This window comes from Solanum stenotomum, chromosome 6 (genome assembly GCF_019186545.1).
Source record: "Solanum stenotomum isolate F172 chromosome 6, ASM1918654v1, whole genome shotgun sequence".
Lineage (NCBI taxonomy): Eukaryota > Viridiplantae > Streptophyta > Magnoliopsida > Solanales > Solanaceae > Solanum > Solanum stenotomum.
Genome location: NC_064287.1, coordinates 19432886 through 19450889, shown reverse-complemented (window position 1 = coordinate 19450889; position 18004 = coordinate 19432886). Strand labels below are relative to the sequence as shown.

General features: G+C 36.0%; 1 protein-coding gene across 1 annotated transcript; it reads left to right on the top strand.

Moving 5' to 3' along the window:
- The first annotated feature begins 15147 nt into the window (after positions 1-15147).
- LOC125868534 (uncharacterized) lies at positions 15148-15489 on the top strand. Its single transcript, XM_049549158.1, has one exon. The coding sequence runs from the start codon at positions 15148-15150 to the stop codon at positions 15487-15489; it is 342 nt and encodes a 113-aa protein (XP_049405115.1).
- The last annotated feature ends 2515 nt before the right edge of the window (positions 15490-18004 follow it).

Here is an 18004-nt window from a genome sequence, read left to right as displayed (position 1 = left end):
AATAAAGGATGGATCGCAGAAGTGATCGGCGATCCCGATCTAGACCGCCTAAAGTTACAATGCATGATGGATGAAAATGTGAAGAAAGAAGGCGATGGATAAAAATGATCGGTGAGTCACCGACTGGTCGGCCAAGCCCGACTTTCCTCGCCGATCAACCCCAATAAGCCACATCTTAGATCGGTATCAGTTGTTGTTTGTAAGAGAGAAGAGGCATCCAGTCATTGTGGAACGAAATAAAGAGAACAAAAAATACCATTCTTGTTGTTTTTTAGCATTTTTATGAGAGATTTCAATTGGGTGTTGTAATAAACACATAATTATTCATCTTAGAACTTTGAAAATCAATACCCATCAATGGAGCATGTATTACGTACTGAATTTTCTTCTTTTATGATGATTAGCTAAAACCCCAACCTTAGGTGTTTGACAATGTGATTAATTGTTGAATTTTGCTTGATTGGTGTTAGTCATTATCAATTTTAGTGCTACTTCGAAATGGGTATAACTTAGTGTTGTGGTTTAATTGCTCTGTTGTATGTTATTTCAGTATGATTTAGTGTTTTATGCTTGCTTGAGAAAGAAATGTAAAACCAAAGTGATAAGTTGGCACTCGTAGTTATTGGGTCATAATGGGTTCTACTCGAGAGAGTGAATCCCAAGATTCATTCTATGTATTCAACTCGAAAGAGTGGATGTAGTGAGGTTGTGGGCTAGTCTCTATGTAAGACCCCGAAATGCTAACCAAGAGTCGCTTATCGATACACCATTGCTTAATTACTACAGTATGTTTTACTCTCATATTGGGAACTTGAAAAGTTGTGATATTTGCAAACTTGCTTAACATAAATTGGGATCATAATTTAATGGATTGTATTGGGGTATTTGCATAATATTCTAGTTGGAATTATCTATAACTTGAAAGGGAGGTAAGGTAAATACATATTGGTATATATGTATACTTTTGGGCAGCACACCTTTTACTTTTGCGCAGCCAACCTTTGACTTTGGCTGTATCTAGTAAGTGATAAATATCACTTTTATGACATATAATTTCACACCTCATTTATAAGAATTCGTGTCCTTTAACTTTAAGAAACCTTTAGAACTTCCTCTAACCGTATTACTCACAAAATTTGAAGAAAATCTTGGTCCTTTTGGCTAGAATTCGAGATACACCCTTTTCTTTAGTGAGTAGTCGAAATTTGTTTCTAAGTTGGGTAGTGTTTATCATTTTTAGAATGTCTCGTTCTATAAAACTCTTTTTTCGGTTAATAAATATGATTTGGAAATATAATTCATATACCTACAACTCTTATGTTTATGTACAACTCTAATTTAACCGTTATGGATTCAAAATATGGGACGCAACATAAGACAAGTTCTGTCCAAATTTCAAATTTAGAAATCCTGTATGAACAACTGTTAGTGTATCGATGATATCTTTTTGTACTAAATATATTTTGTGGCGATTCTTAATTGTTGGAAACCTTAAGGGATGCACATACATCTTTCATGAAGGATATACAGTCCATTTTGGTTGTTTTTCTTTCCAAATCTAAGTTGCGACATGAGGTACTAGGCTAACCAGAATTACTGTTTTGGGAGCATAGTCGTATTTGTACAGGCTAAGCTTACTTGTGATGATAATCCTGTTTTACATTAACATTATTGTGCTACTAGGGATTAAATAAATTATTTAATTTAATTTTAAGGTTTTATATACTCGTTAACAAGTTGAGGACCTTGATACGTTGGTTGGTCTACGGTTTCAACTCTTGAAGTTGTTTTGGACTGTTTCTAAGCTAAGCACTGAGGTTTGTGTAAAAACTTGTACTTGTACTCTTTTTACCTTCTGGTATATCTGAAAGTTTATCTTGGTACCTTGGTTACCCCTTGTCACTTTGCATTGTCATGTTGGTATCCTTTATAACATTGAAGACGCCTGTGTAACTCGCCCACTTGTACGGATTGCTTGATCACTAGGTACTCTTGTTGCGACCTTGTCCTTCTTGTGGCAATGATTTTGTCACTATTGGCATGCTTCTTGTTTCAGATCATTTGCTATCTTGACTTTGGATTTTTAGTCTGTCTTAAGAATGGAAGTTGTCCATTTTAAGTACGAACTACAAATCCATTTTTAATATGGTTCTTGGTTCTCTTGATTATTGGGCTTTGACCCTACTTGATACAGGGTGTCGGCCCTTCTTTATACCTGCTTGTGCTTGGTGTGACGACTTGATGTATATATTGGGCGAGCCTTGTTATTGAATCTCTTGGAAAATGGTGCTATGAGGGTTCTTGACATTTGGATCTTTACACATCAAACTTGATACTCTTTATATATTGTTTACTTGATTTGTTGTTATGTTTCAATTGTGCTCCCTATGAATTGAGAATTGCAGCTTGGTGAATCTGAGGGATCCGAACCTATAGGTTTTACACCACTAAGCTATACGCTTTCGATAGTTGTTTCTATCGTATGGAATGATCGAGAGGAGGCATGAAACTGGCGATTGGAGATGGAGATTTTGAGAGCCTTAAGGAAGATCACATTTGCATATAGGTATCTATATTTTGTATAAACCATGTGATTTATACATGATCAATGTGTTGTATATTTAAATGATATTTTGAGGACTAATTTGATCAATGTCACCATGGGTTGTAATATATGTTTGGCAATATGTTTTGTTCTTTTGGGTTGTGTAAGCCCAAGTCTTGTAATATATTAAATTTACCACTTGTTTTGATTGGTTGTGTGAGGCATGAACCACCTAGTTTGGGTACTCGGAAGTTGGTAATATTCTTTTTATATCATTTTTGCCGAGTGAGGATAATACATGCATAAAAATCTTGTGAGTTATTGGCTTATATTATTTTGGAAGGGTTTTTCCACCGTAAGTTAAATTTCTGCGCAATATCAATTTGACATCAAATAAATGTTTAAATGGGCACGATGCACTTCCTTAACTACTTTTTTTTTATGAACCTAATCACTCTAGTAAATTATAATCAATATTGCCATAGTTAATCTATTTTAAATGTCGCAAACATTTATAGATTTCTTGTTTAAGTGGTAGTATCCTTTCGAAAATGTTTAGTTTGTTAACAAGTAAAGGCATAACATCAAGTCCCAGTTGATTTACTACAACCCTTGTCGATACCATAATGAAAATGGGAGAGAATAACTATGGACTTTGTTTCTGGACTTTCTCGTACTCAAAGGAATCATGATGCAATATGGGTGATTGTGTACAGGCTAACCAACAATGCTCACTTCTTAGCAATCATGTTGGATTACTCACTTGAGCATTTAGCCGAATTGTACATCAATGAGATTGTAAGACTACATAGGATACCTTGTGTCTATTTTATCTGAACAAGACCCAAGGTTTACGTATAGATTTTGGGGTAGCTTGCAGGAAGCTTTGGGTACTAAGTTGAAATTTAGCACTTCGTTCCATGCTCAGATAGATGGCCAGTCGGAAAGAGTGATTCAAATTTTGGAGGATATGCTTCGAGCTTGCATTATGGAGTTTTAGGGTAGTTGGGACAAACACTTGGCTTTGATAGAATTTGCTTACAATAACAGTTACCAATTGAGTATTGGAAAGCCTCCCTATTAAGCCTTGTACGGAAGGAAATGTCGGACCCCTCTTTGTTGGAGTGAAGTTGGTGAAAGAAAGCTTGTTGGTCTTGAAATTGTGCAAAAAACGGAGGAAGGAATACCAAAACCTATTTCACTCGCTGATTTTGCATCCATGGCTGAATGGTTAAAGCGCCCAACTCATAATTGGCGAATTCATAGGTTCAATTCCTACTGGATTCACACCAATGGGACCCTCCAATAAGTCTATTGGAATTGGACCAAGCCACTAGAACAAAGTGAGATTAGCGGAATGCAACTTCTTGACCGACGAGCTTCAATATGATCTTCGAGAAAAGCATGCAAAGCACACTAACCTAAGTCAATGAAGGCGACTGCCAGCACTGACTCAGACACACACGTGGGCGGTTGAGTAGTGGGTTGATTTGATCTGTTGACGCAAAGTAGTGTGTTTCTTCTTTTTCTTTGTTTGGTGGAGATCTACTCCTATGCTCAGTGTCTTTGTTTGCATGTATCACTTGGGGAATTGGCTAGTTACCCTCACTCCGCGTGGCAGCCTACCTACGTTTTGTCTTTTTCCTATGAGACCTTATAGTTTCCCAACCTTTCTCCTCCTACATGCCCCCCGAAATCATATTGGCTTTTTTCTTGAGGAAGGTCCATCCGCTTTTGTTTTCGAATAAGACTAAGGCGTGAGCGAGGGTCTCTTTGTGGTGGTCTTTCACCATCTTCCTTTTGTTTTGATTGGCCTATATCTTTGAATTCGGTCTATCGCTTAATTAACTCTGGGATTGGTAGTCCCGTCTGCTCTGACGTCGAAATAATCATTATAATACGATGATAGCACCTGATTAGCAAGAAATTCCCAGCTCTCTATGTTCCTACAGTGAGGATAGGGGAATCCCCGGTGGTAAGGAATCCAAATAAAATCCAAGGCTTTATTATTATATTAGCATAAGTAGTAAACATTTTCAACTAGGGTTTTTGCCATACATGCAAACATAATAAGTAAAACCAAACAAAGATAGTTAGCATAGATAGGAGCCTATCTCCAGTAGGCATCGGAGTAGATCTCCACTAAACAAAGAAAAAGAAAGGAGGTGCGGGTCAAATCCGGTCGAGCTTCCTTTTCATCCCTCTCACGGTGAAAAAAGTGGTTAACTATCTCAAAAAAATCCATATCGTCCATCTGAATTGTCTCAATTACAGCCAACTCCCCCTCCCCTGTCTCTTTTGCCTTCAACCAAGCCTTTCCGTTCCGAAATCGAGAAAGATCACTCTGAAAAGTAAGCCCTTTCTTATTATACGATATCTTCGCCATGGATGATAGAATTCCTCGAAGGAGCAGGTTTAGCGGATGGGAATGGTATTTCCGGGAATGCAGTCAAGGGTGAAGGAGCAAAAGAAGCTAACTCGAATGAAGAATCTTTCCGAGGAGTGACCCCAAGTAGAAGTTAGAGAATAGAGAAGGAATTGATCCTTTCCTGAAGGATATAGGACAAAATTATCAAGGATCGTCTTAAGATTTCTTAGAATAGAAGAAAGTCTTACGCTGATCTTAGAAGGCGTGACATTGAATATCAAGTTGAAGATAAAGTATTCTTAAAGGTGTCTCCATGGAAAAAAATTATGAGATTTGGCCAAAAAGGAAAACTTAGCCCCCGATTTATTGAAACCTATGAGATACTTGAAAGGGTTGGACCAGTTGCATATAAATTTGCTTTGACACCGGAGTTAGACAAGATCCACAATGTCTTTCATGTTTCTATGCTCAGAAGATATGGTTCTGATCCATTGCATGTTCTACCAGTTGAATTTATTTAGTTTAATCCTGACTTGACTTTTAATGAAGAACCTATCCGAATTGAACCTCGAGAAGTAAAGCAACTTAGAAACAAGAGAATCCACTTAGTGAAGGTACTTTGGAGGAACCATTCTGGAAAAGAAGCTACCTATGAGACAAAAGAAGACATGAGGACCCAATATCCGCACTTGTTCTGGGACTAGCGTAAGGTAAATTTCGAGATGAAATTTCTTTAAAGGGGAGACAGTTGTAACACCCCGAAATGCTAACCAAGAGTCGCTTGTCGATACACCATTGCTTAATTACTACCATATGTTTTACTCTCACATTGGGAACTTGAAAGTGTTGTGATATTTGCAAACTTCCGTAACATAAATTGTGATCGTATTTTACTGGATTGTATTGGGGTATTTGCGTAATATTCTAGTTGAAATTATCTATAATCTGAAAAGGAGGTGAGGTATATACATATTTGTATATATTTATACTTTTGGGCAGCCTGCTTTTGAATTTGGCTCTATCTAGTAAGAGATAAATATCACTTTTATAACATATAATTTCACACCTCCTCTATAAGAATTCGTGTTCTTTAACTCTAAGAAACTTGGAGAAATTCCTCTAACCATATTACTCACCAAATTTCAAGAAAATGTTGGTCCTTTTGGCTGGGATTTGAGATATACTCTTCTCTTTGGGGAGTTGTCGAAATCTGTTTTTTGAGCTGAGTAGTGTTTATTACTTTCAGAATATCTCGTTCTATAGAACTACTCTTTCGGTGAATAAAATGATTTGGAAAGATAATTCATATACCTACAACTCTTATGTTTTGTACAACTCTAATTTACCTGTTATGGATTCAAAATATGGGACAAAACATATGACAAGTTATTTACGGATTTTGGATTTAGAAATCCAGTATGAACAACTGTTAGTGTATCGATGATATCTTTTTGTACAAAATATATTTTGCGGTGATTTCGATTGTTTGCAACCTTAAGAGATGTACCTACATCTTTCATGAAGGATATACAGTCCACTTTCGCCGTTTACCTTTTCAAATCTAAGTTCCGACATGAGGTACTAGGCTGGCCAAAATTACTATTTTGGGAGCATAGTCGTATTTGTACAGGCTAAGCTTACTTGTGATAATAATCCTATTTTACATTAACATTATTGAGCTACTAGGGATTAAATAAGTTATTCAATTTTATTTTAAGGTTGTATATACTCATGAAACAGTTGAGGACCTTGATACGTTGGTTGGTCTACGGTTTGAACTCTTGAAGTTGTGTTGGACTGTTTCTAAGCTAAGCACTGAGGTTTGTGTATAAACTTGTACTTGTACTCTTTTTACCTACTGGGATATCTGAAAGTTTATCTTGGTACCTTGGTTACCCCTTGTCACTTTGCATTGTCGTGTTGGTATCCTTTAAGACATTAAAGACGCTTGTGTAACTCGCCCACTTGTACGGATTGTTTGACCACTTGGTACTCTTGTTGAGACCTTGACCTTCTTGTGGCTGTGACTTTGTCACTATTGGCATGCTTCTTGTTTCGGATCATTTGCTGTCTTGACTCTGGATTTTTAGTCCGTCTAAAGAATGGAAGTTGTCGATTTTAAGTACGAACTACAAATCCATTTTTAATATGGTTCTTGGTTCTCTTGATTATTGGGCTTTGACCCTACTTGATACAGGGTGTCGGCCCTTCTTTATACCTGCTTGTGCTTGGTGTGACGACTTGATGTATATATTGGGCGAGCCTTGTTATTGAATCTCTTGGAAAATGGTGCTATGAGGGTTCTTGACATTTGGATCTTTACACATCAAACTTGATACTCTTTATATATTGTTTACTTGATTTGTTGTTATGTTTCAATAGAATTGCAGCTTGGTGAATCTGAGGGATCCGAACCTATAGTTTTTACACCACTAGGCTACATGCTTAGCGATAGTAGTTTCTATCGTAGAGAATGATCGAGAGGATGCATGAAGCTGGCCATTGGAGATGGAGATTTTTAGAGCCTTAAGGAAGATCACATTTGCATATAGGCATCTATATTTTGTAAAAACCTTGGGACTTATACATGATCTATGTGTTGTATATTTACATGAGATTTTGACGGATAATTTGATCATGTCACCATGGGTTGTAATATAAGTTTGGCTATATGTTTTGTTCTTTTGTGGTGTGTAAGCCCAAGTCTTGTAATATATTAAATTTACCACTTGTTTTGAATGGTTGTGTTAAGCATGAACAACCTAATTTGGGTACTAGGAAGTTGATAATATTCTTTTTATATTATTTTTGCAGTGTGAGGATAATAAATGCATAAATATCTTGTGAGTTAATGGCTTATATTATTTTGGAACCGTTTTTCCACCATAGGTTAAAATTCTGCGCAATATCAATTTGACATCAAATAAATGTTCAAATGGGCAGGATGCACATCCTTAAATATTTCTTTTATTCTTTCTGAATCTAATCCCTCTACTAAATTATAATCAATATGGCCATAGTTAATCTATTTTAAATGTCGCAAACATTTATAGATTTCTTGTTTAAGTGGTAGTATCCTTTCGAAAATGTTTAGTTTGTTAACAAGTAAAGGCATAACATCAAGTCCCAGTTGATTTACTACAACCCTTGTCGATACCATAATGAAAATGGGAGAGAATAACTATGGACTTTGTTTCTGGACTTTCTCGTACTCAAAGGAATCATGATGCAATATGGGTGATTGTGTACAGGCTAACCAACAATGCTCACTTCTTAGCAATCATGTTGGATTACTCACTTGAGCATTTAGCCGAATTGTACATCAATGAGATTGTAAGACTACATAGGATACCTTGTGTCTATTTTATCTGAACAAGACCCAAGGTTTACGTATAGATTTTGGGGTAGCTTGCAGGAAGCTTTGGGTACTAAGTTGAAATTTAGCACTTCGTTCCATGCTCAGATAGATGGCCAGTCGGAAAGAGTGATTCAAATTTTGGAGGATATGCTTCGAGCTTGCATTATGGAGTTTTAGGGTAGTTGGGACAAACACTTGGCTTTGTAGAATTTGCTTACAATAAAAGTTACCAATTGAGTATTGGAAAGCCTCCCTATTAAGCCTTGTACGGAAGGAAATGTCGGACCCCTCTTTGTTGGAGTGAAGTTGGTGAAAGAAAGCTTGTTGGTCCTGAAATTATGGAACAAACAGAGGACAAGGTAAAAATTATCAAGGATCGTCTAAAGATTTCTTCGGATAGACAAAAGTGGTACGCTGATCTTAGATGGAGTGACATTGAATATGAAGTTGGAGATAAAGTATTCTTAAAGGAGTCTCCACGGAAAAATATTATGAGATTTGATCAAAAAGTAGAACTTAGTCCCCGAATTATTGGACCTTATGAGATACTTGAAAGGGTTGGACCAGTTGCATATAAATTAGCTTCGCCACCGGAGTTAAACAAGATCCACAATATCTTTCATGTTTCTATGCTCAGAAGATATGGTTCTGATCCATCACATGTTCTGCCAGTTGAATCTATTTAGTTTAATCCTGACATTAATTTTAATGAAGAACCTATCCGAATTGAAGCTCGAGAAGTAAAGTAACTTAGAAACAAGAGAATCCATTTAGTAAAGGTACTTTGGAGGAACCATTCTACAAAAGAAGCAACCTAGGAGAGAAAAGAAGAGATGAGGACCAAGTATCCGCACTTGTTGCGGGACTAGCATAACGTAAATTTTGAGAAAAAATTTCTTTATGGGGGAGAGAGTTGTAACACCCTCAAATGATAAGCAAGAGTCACTTGTCGATACACCATTGCTTAATTACTATTGTATTTTTTACTCTCATATTGGGAACTTGAAATGTTATGATATTTGCTAACTTGCTTTACATATATTGTGATCGTAATTCAATGGATTGTATTGGGGTATTCGTGTAATATTCTAGTTGGAATTATCTATAACTTGAAAGGGAGGTGAGGTATATACATATTGGTAGAGATGTATACTTTTGGGCAGCACACCTTTTACTTTTGGGCAGCCAACCTTTGACTTTGGCTGTATCTAGTAAGTGATAAATATCACTTTTACAACATATAATTTCACACCTCCTCTATAAGAATTCTGGTCCTTTAACTCTAAGAAATCTGTAGAACTTCCTCTAGCCATATTACTCACAAAATTTCAAGAAAATATTGGTCCTTTTTGCTGGAATTCGAGATACAAGTTCTTTCCAGATTTCGGATTTTGAAATCCTGTATGAACAACTGTTAGTGTATCGATGATATAATTTTGTACAAAATTTATTTTGCGGTGATTCTTGATTGTTTGTAACCTTACAAGATGTACCTACATATTTCATGAAGGATATACATTCCATTTTTTTACCATTTTCCTTTTTTAATCTAAGGTGCGACATGAGGTACCAGGCTGGCCAGAATTATTGTTTCGGGAGCATAGTCGTATTTGTACAGGCTAAGCTTATGATAATCATGTTTTACATTAAAATTATTGAGCTACTAGGGATTAAAGAAGTTATTCAATTATATTTTAAGGTTGTATATACTCATGAACAAGTAGAGGACCTTTATTTGTTAGTTGGTCTACGGTTTGAACTCTTGAAGTTGTGTTGGACTGTTTCTAAGCTAAGAACTAAGGTTTGTGTATAAACTTGTAGTTGTAGACTTTTTACTTGCTGTTATATCTGAAAGTTTATCTTGGTTCTTTGGTTACCCCTTGTCACTTTGCATTGTCGTGTTGGTATCCTTTAAGGCATTAAAAACGCTCGTGTAACTCGCCCATTTGTACAAATTGTTTGATCACTTGGTACTCTTGTTGGGACCTTGTCCTTCTTGTGGCTGTGACTATGTCAGTATTGAAATCCTTTTTTATTCGGATCATTTGCTATATTGACTCTGGATTTTTACTCCGTCTTAAGAATGGAAGTTGTTCATTTTAAGTACGAACTAGAAATCCATTTTTGATATGGTTCTTGGTTCTCTTGATTATTAGGCTTTGACCCTTCTTGATACCGGGCGTCGTCCCTTCTTGATACCTGCTTGTGCTTTGTGTGACGACTTGATGTATATATTGGGTGAGCCCTGTCATTGAATCTGTTAGAAAATTGTGTGATTAGCGTTCTTGACATTTGGATCTTTAAATATCACACTTGATACTCTTTATATATTGTTTACTTGATTTGTTGTTATGTTTCAATTGTGCTGCCTATGACTTGAGAAAGGTAGCTTGGTGAATCTAAGGGATCCGAAGCTATAGTTTTTACACCACTAAGCTATATGCTTAGCGATAGTTGTTTCTATCGTAAGGAATGATCGAGAGGAGGCATGAAACTGGCCAATGGAGATGGAGATTTTGAGAGCCTTAAGGAAGATCACATTTGCATATAGGCATCTATGTTTTTTATAAACCATGGGACTTATACATGATCAATGTGTTGTATATTTACATGACATTTTGAGAGCTAATTTGATCATGTCACCATGGGTTGTAATATATGTTTGGCACTATATTTTGTTGTTTTGGGTTGTGTAAGCCCAAGTCTTGTAATATATTAAATTTTCACTTGTTTTGATTGGTTGTGCGAAGCATGAACCACCTAATTTGGGTACTTGGAAGTTGATAATATTCATTTTATATCATTTTTGCAGTGTGAGGATAATATATGCATAAAGATCTTGTGAGTTATTGGCTTATATGATTTTGGAAGGGTTTTTCCACCATAAGTTAAAATCTACGCGATATCAATTTGACATCAAATAAATGTTTAAATAGGCAGGATGCACTGCTTTAACAATTTTTTTTTCTTTATGAACCTAATCCCTCTACTAAATTATTATCAATATTCCCACAGTTAATCTCTTTTAAATGTCGCAAGCATTTAATTAGATTTCTTGTTTTAGTGGTAGTATCCTTTCGATAATGTTTAGTTTGTCAATAAGTAAAGGCAGAGCATCAAGTCCCAGTTGGTTTACTACAACCCTTGTCGATACCGGAATGGAAATGGGAGAGAATAACTATGGACTTTGTTTGTGGACTTTCTCGTACTCAAAGGAATCATGATGCAATATGGGTGATTGTGTACAAGCTAACCAACAATGCTCACATCTTAGCAATCATTTTGGATTACTCACTTGAGCATTTAGCCGAATTGTACATATGAGATTGTAAGACTACATAGTATACCTTGTGTCTATTTTATCTGAACGAGATCCAAGGTTTACATATAGATTTTGGGGCAGCTTGCAGGAAGCTTTGGGTACTAAGTTGAAATTTAGCACTTCGTTCCATCCTCAGATAGATGGCCAGTCGGAAAGAGTGATTCAAATTTTGGAGGATATGCTTCGAGCTTGCATTATGGAGTTTTAGGGTAGTTGGGACAAACACTTGGCTTTGAACGAATTTGCGTAGAATAACAGTTACCAATTGAGTATTGGAATGTCTCCCTATGAAGCCTTGTACGGAAGGAAATGTCGGACACCTCTTTGTTGGAGTGAAGTTGGTGAAAAAACGCTTGTTGGTCCTGAAATTATGGAACAAACAGAGGACAAGGTAAAACTTATCAAGGATCGTCTAAAGATTTCTTCGGATAGACATAAGTGGTACGCTGATCTTATATGTTGTGACATTGAATATGATGTTGGCGTAATGTATTCTTAAAGGCGTCTCCATGGAAAAAGATTATGAGATTTGATTAAAAAGAAAAACTTAGTCCCCGATTTATTGGACCTTATGAGATACTTGAAAGGGTAGGACCAGTTGCATATAAATTAGGTTTGCCACCGGAGTTAGACAAGATCCACAATGGCTTTCATGTTTCTATGCTCAGAAGATACGGTTCTGGTCCATCACATGTTCTGCCAGTTGAATCTATTTAGTTTAATCCTGACTTTACTTATAATGAAGAACCTATCCGAATTGAAGCTCGAGAAGTAAAGTAACTTAGAAACAAGAGAATCCATTTAGTAAAGGTACTTTGGAGGAACCATTCTAGAAAAAAAGCAACCTAGGAGAGAGAAGAAGACATGAGGACCCAGTATCCGCAGTTGTTGCAGGACTAGCATAACTTAAATTTTTAGACAAAATTTCTTTATGGGGGAGAGAGTTGTAACACCCTTAAATGATAAGCAAGAGACGCTTGTCGATACACCATTGCTTAATTACTATTGTATGTTTTACTCTCATATTGGGAACTTGAAATGTTGTGATATTTGCAAACTTGCTTTACATAAATTGTGATCATAATTCAATGGATTGTATTGGGGTGTTTGTGTAATATTCTAGTTGGAATTATCTATAACATGAAAGGGAGGTGAGGTATATACATATTGGTAGAGATGTATACTTTTGGGCAGCACACCTTTTACTTTTGGGCAGCCAACCTTTGACTTTGGCTGTATCTAGTAAGTGATAAATATCACTTTTACAACATATAATTTCACACCTCCTCTATAAGAATTTGTGTCCTTTAACTCTAAGAAACCTGTAGAACTTCCTCTAACCATATTACTCACAAAATTTCAAGAAAATCATGGTCCTTTTTCTGGAATTCGAGATACAAGTTCTTTCCGAATTTCGGATTTTGAAATCCTGTATGAACAACTGTTAAAGTATCGATGATATATTTTTGTACAAAATTTATTTTGCGGTGATTATTGATTGTTTGTAACCTTACAAGATGTACCTACATATCTCATGAAGGATATACAATACATTTTTTTACCTTTTTCCTTTTCAAATCTAAGTTGCGACATGAGGTACTAGGATGGCCAGAATTACTGTTTCGGGAGGATAGTCGTATTTGTACAAGCTAAGCTTACTTGTGATGATAATCATGTTTTACATTAACATTATTGAGCTACTAGAGTTTAAAGAAGTTATTCAATTTTATTTTAGGGTTGTATATACTCATGAATAAGTTGAGGACCTTTATTTGTTGGTTGGTCTACAGTTTGAACTCTTGAAGTTGTGTTGGACTGTTTCTAAGCTAAGAACTAAGGTTTGTGTATAAACTTGTAGTTGTAGACATTTTACCTGCTGGTATATCTGAAAGTTTTTCTTGGTACCTTGGTTACCCCATGTCACTTTGCATTGTCGTGTTGGTATCCTTTAATACATTAAAGACGCTCGTGTAACTCACCCACTTGTACGGATTGTTTGATCACTTGGTATTCTTGTTGGGACCATGTCCTTCTTGTGGCTGTGACTTTGTCACTATTGACATGTTTCTTTATTCAGATCATTTGCCATATTGACTCTGGATTTTTACTCCGTCTTGAGAATGGAAGTTGTTCATTTTAAGTACGAACTAGAAATCCATTTTTAATATGGTTCTTGGTTCTCTTGATTTTTGGGCTTTGACCCTTCTTGATACCAGGAGTTTTCCCTTCTTGATACCTGCTTGTGCTTGGTGTGACGACTTGATGTATATATTGGGCGAGCTTTGTTATTGAATCTGTTGGAAAATGGTGCTATGAGCGTTCTTGACATTTGGATCTTTAAATATCAAACTTGATACTCTTTATATATTGTTTACTCGATTTGTTGTTATGTTTCAATTATGCTGCCTATGACTTGAGAAAGGTAGCTTGGTGAATCTGACGTATCCGAAGCTATAGTTCTTACACCACTAAGCTATATGCTTAGCGATAGTAGTTTATATCGTAGGGAATGATCGAGAGGAGGCATGAAACTGGCCATTGGAGATGGAGATTTTGAGAGCCTTAAGGAAGAACACATTTGCATATAGGCATCTATATTTTATATAAACCATGGGACTTATACATGATCTATGTGTTGTATATTTACATGACATTTTGAGGGCTAATTTGATCATATCACCATGGGTTGTAATATATGTTTGGCTATATGTTTTGTTCTTTTGGGTTGTGTAAGCCCAAGTCTTGTAATATATTAAATTTTCCACTTGTTTTGATTGGTTGTGCGAAGCATGAATCACCTAATTTGGGTACTCAAAAGTTGGTAATATTCTTTTTATATCATTTTCGCACTGTGAGGATAATATATGCGTAAAGATCTTGTGAGTTATTGGTTTATATTATTTTGGAAGGGTTTTTCCACCATAAGTTAAAATCTGCGCAACATCAATTTGACATCAAATAAATGTTTAAATGGGAAGGATGCACTGCCTTAACTATTTTTTTTTATGAACCTAATCCCTCTACTAAATTATAATCAATATTGCCATAGTTAATCTCTTTTAAATGTCGCAAGCATTTAATTAGACTTCTTGTTTAAGTGGTAGTATCCTTTCGATAATGTTTAGTTTGTCAATAAGTAAAGGCAGAGCGTCAAGTCCTAGTTGGTTTACTACCACCCCTGTCGATACCGGAATGGAAATGGGAGAGAATAACTATGGACTTTGTTTGTGGACTTTCTCATACTCAAAGGAATCATGATGCAATATGGGTGATTGTGTACAGGCTAACCAACAATGCTCACTTCTTAGCAATCATGTTGGATTACTCACTTGAGCATTTAGTCGAATTGTACATCAATGAGATTGTAAGACTACATAGGATACCTTGTGTCTATTTTACCTGAACGAGACCCAAGGTTTACATATAGATTATAGGGCAGCTTGCAGGAAGCTTTGGGTACTAACTTGAAATTTAGCACTTCGTTCCATCCTCATATAAATGGCCAGTCGGAAAGAGTGATTCAAATTTTGGAGGATATGCTTCGAGCTTGCATTATGGAGTTTGAGGGTAGTTGGGACAAACACTTGGCTTTGATAGAATATGCTTACAATAACAATTACCAATTGAGTATTGGAATGCCTCCTTATGAAGCCTTGTACGAAAGGAAATGTCGGACCCCTCTTTGTTGGAGTGAAGTTGGTGAAAGAAAGCTTGTTGGTCCTGAAATTATGGAACAAACAGAGGACAAGGTAAAAATTATCAAGGATCGTCTAAAGATTTCTTCGGATAGCCAAAAGTGGTACGCTGATCTTAGATGGCGTGACATTGAATATGAAGTTGGAGATAAAGAATTCTTAAAGGCGTCTCCATGGAAAAAGATTATGAGATTTGATTAAAAAGAAAAACTTAGTCCCCGATTTATTGGACCTTATGAGATACTTGAAAGGGTTGGACCAGTTGCATATATTTAGCTTTGCCACCGGAGTTAGACAAGATCCACAATGGCTTTCATGTATCTATGCTCAGAAGATATGGTTCTGATCCATCACATGTTCTGCCAGTTGAATCTATTTAGTTTAATCCTGACTTTATTTATAATGAAGAACCTATACGAATTGAAACTCGAGAAGTAAAGTAACTTAGAAACAAGAGAATCCATTTAGTAAAGGTACTTTGGAGGAACCATTCTAGAAAAGAAGCAACCTAGGAGAGAGAAGAAAACATGAGGACCAGTATCCGCACATGTTGGGGGACTAGCATAACGTAAATTTCGAGACAAAATTTCTTTATGGGGGATAGAGTTGTAACACCCTCAAATGATAAGCAAGAGTCGCTTGTCGATACACCATTGATTAATTATTATTGTACGTTTTACTCTCATATTGGGAATTTGAAATGTTGTGTAATTTGCAAATTTGCTTTACATAAATTGTGATCGTAATTCAATGGATTGTATTGAGGTAGTTTTGTAATATTCTAGTTGGAATTATCTATAACTTGAAAGGGAGGTGAGGTATATACATATTGGTATATATGTATACTTTGGGGCAGCACACCTTTTTCTTTTGGGCAGCCAACCTTTGACTTTGGCTGTATCTAGTAAGTGATAAATATCACTTTTACAATATATAATTTCACACCTCCTCTATTAGAATTCGTGTCCTTTAACTCTAAGAAACCTGTAGAACTTCCTCTAACCATATTACTCACAAAATTTCAAGAAAATCTTGGTCCTTTTTGCTGGAATTCGAGATACAAGTTCTTCCTGGATTTTGGATTCTGAAATCCTCTATGAACAACTGTTAGTGTATTGATGATATCTTTTTGTACAAAATTTATTTTGCGGTGATTCTTGATTGTTTGTAACCTTACAAGATGTACCTACATATTTCATGAAGGATATACAATCCATTTTTTTACCATTTTCCTTTTCAAATCTAAGTTGCGACATGAGGTACTAGGCTGGCCAGAATTAATGTTTCGGGAGCATATTCGTATTTGTACAAGCTAAGCTTACTTGTTATGATAATCATGTTTTACATTAACATTATTGAGCTACTAGGGATTAAAGAAGTTATTCAATTTTATTTTAAGGTTGCATATACTCATGAACAAGTTGAGGACCTTGATACGTTGGTTGGTCTATAGTTTGAACTGTTGAAGTTGTGTAGGCCTGTTTCTAAGCTAAGCACTGAGGTTTGTGTATAAACTTGTACTTGTACTCTTTTTACCTACTGGTATATCTGAAAGTTTATCTTGGTACCTTGGTTACCCCTTGTCACTTTGCATTGTCGTGTTGGTATCCTTTTAAGACATAAAAGACGCTTGTGTAACTCGCCCACTTGTACGGATTGTTTGATCACTTGGTACTCTTGTGGGCACCTTGTCCTTCTTGTGGCTGTGACTTTATCACTATTGGCATGCTTCTTGATTTAGATCATTTGCCATCTTGACTCTGGATTTTCAGTCCATCTCAAGAATGGAAGTTGACCATTTTATAATCCCTCTACTAAATTATAATCAATATGGTCATAGTTAATCTCATTTAAATGTTTCAAGTATTTAATTATATTTCTTTTTTAAGTGGTAGTATCCTTTCGAAAGGGTCACTACCCTCCATATTTAGCACATTGAGATTCGAGAGAACTCAATTGGAACAAGGTAGTTGTTTGAGAGAAAAAGTATCTCATTAAAAGTTCATCTTACCTATGAAAAGTTAGTACTATTGATTCTCAATAAACACCCATTCAGTTGGGTTTAGCAATTGGTCAGTCAATCCCCCAAGTATCGTTCTCCTATTTCATCACTTTTAATTAATTGTTGAGGATGCTTTCTGATCTAAAACCCCTTACCCTGACATTGATGTCACCCTTCTCATTTTATTAAAAGTTTCCGACAATTTCTATTCCTTCAGCTGTGGAAATCACTAGTCTAACTTCATACCGATTAATAACGTTTCAAAGACACTTCATCCAATTCTAAGCGTCAACGACCGCTAATCGGTATAAAACCCAACTAAATGAGTTGGGGTCGAATCCCACAGGGAGCGGTACGTGTTTAAGATTCAATTGGGAAGTATGAACATGGTCAAATAAGTCATAGGAATAAACATTATCGAATAAAGACATCATTCAAATTAAGGGGTGACACGAATGTCAAATGGGGGTTTTCGTTTAAGCTATCAACTACAAACAGCACTCATAACAATACGAATGAGACGGGTTCTTGGGATGTGATCGATTATAGGCTAATATAGAGAAATGGATAATTGCAACTATTAGTAAATAGCTTGATATTAGTAAGTAAGCTAGACTATAGTGGAGGTAAATTTTTTCTCGAATAATTTATCCCGAATCAAGTGATTTCTCTCAAACATCAAAAAGCATGCAAAATAAGAGTAGCCCACACCTT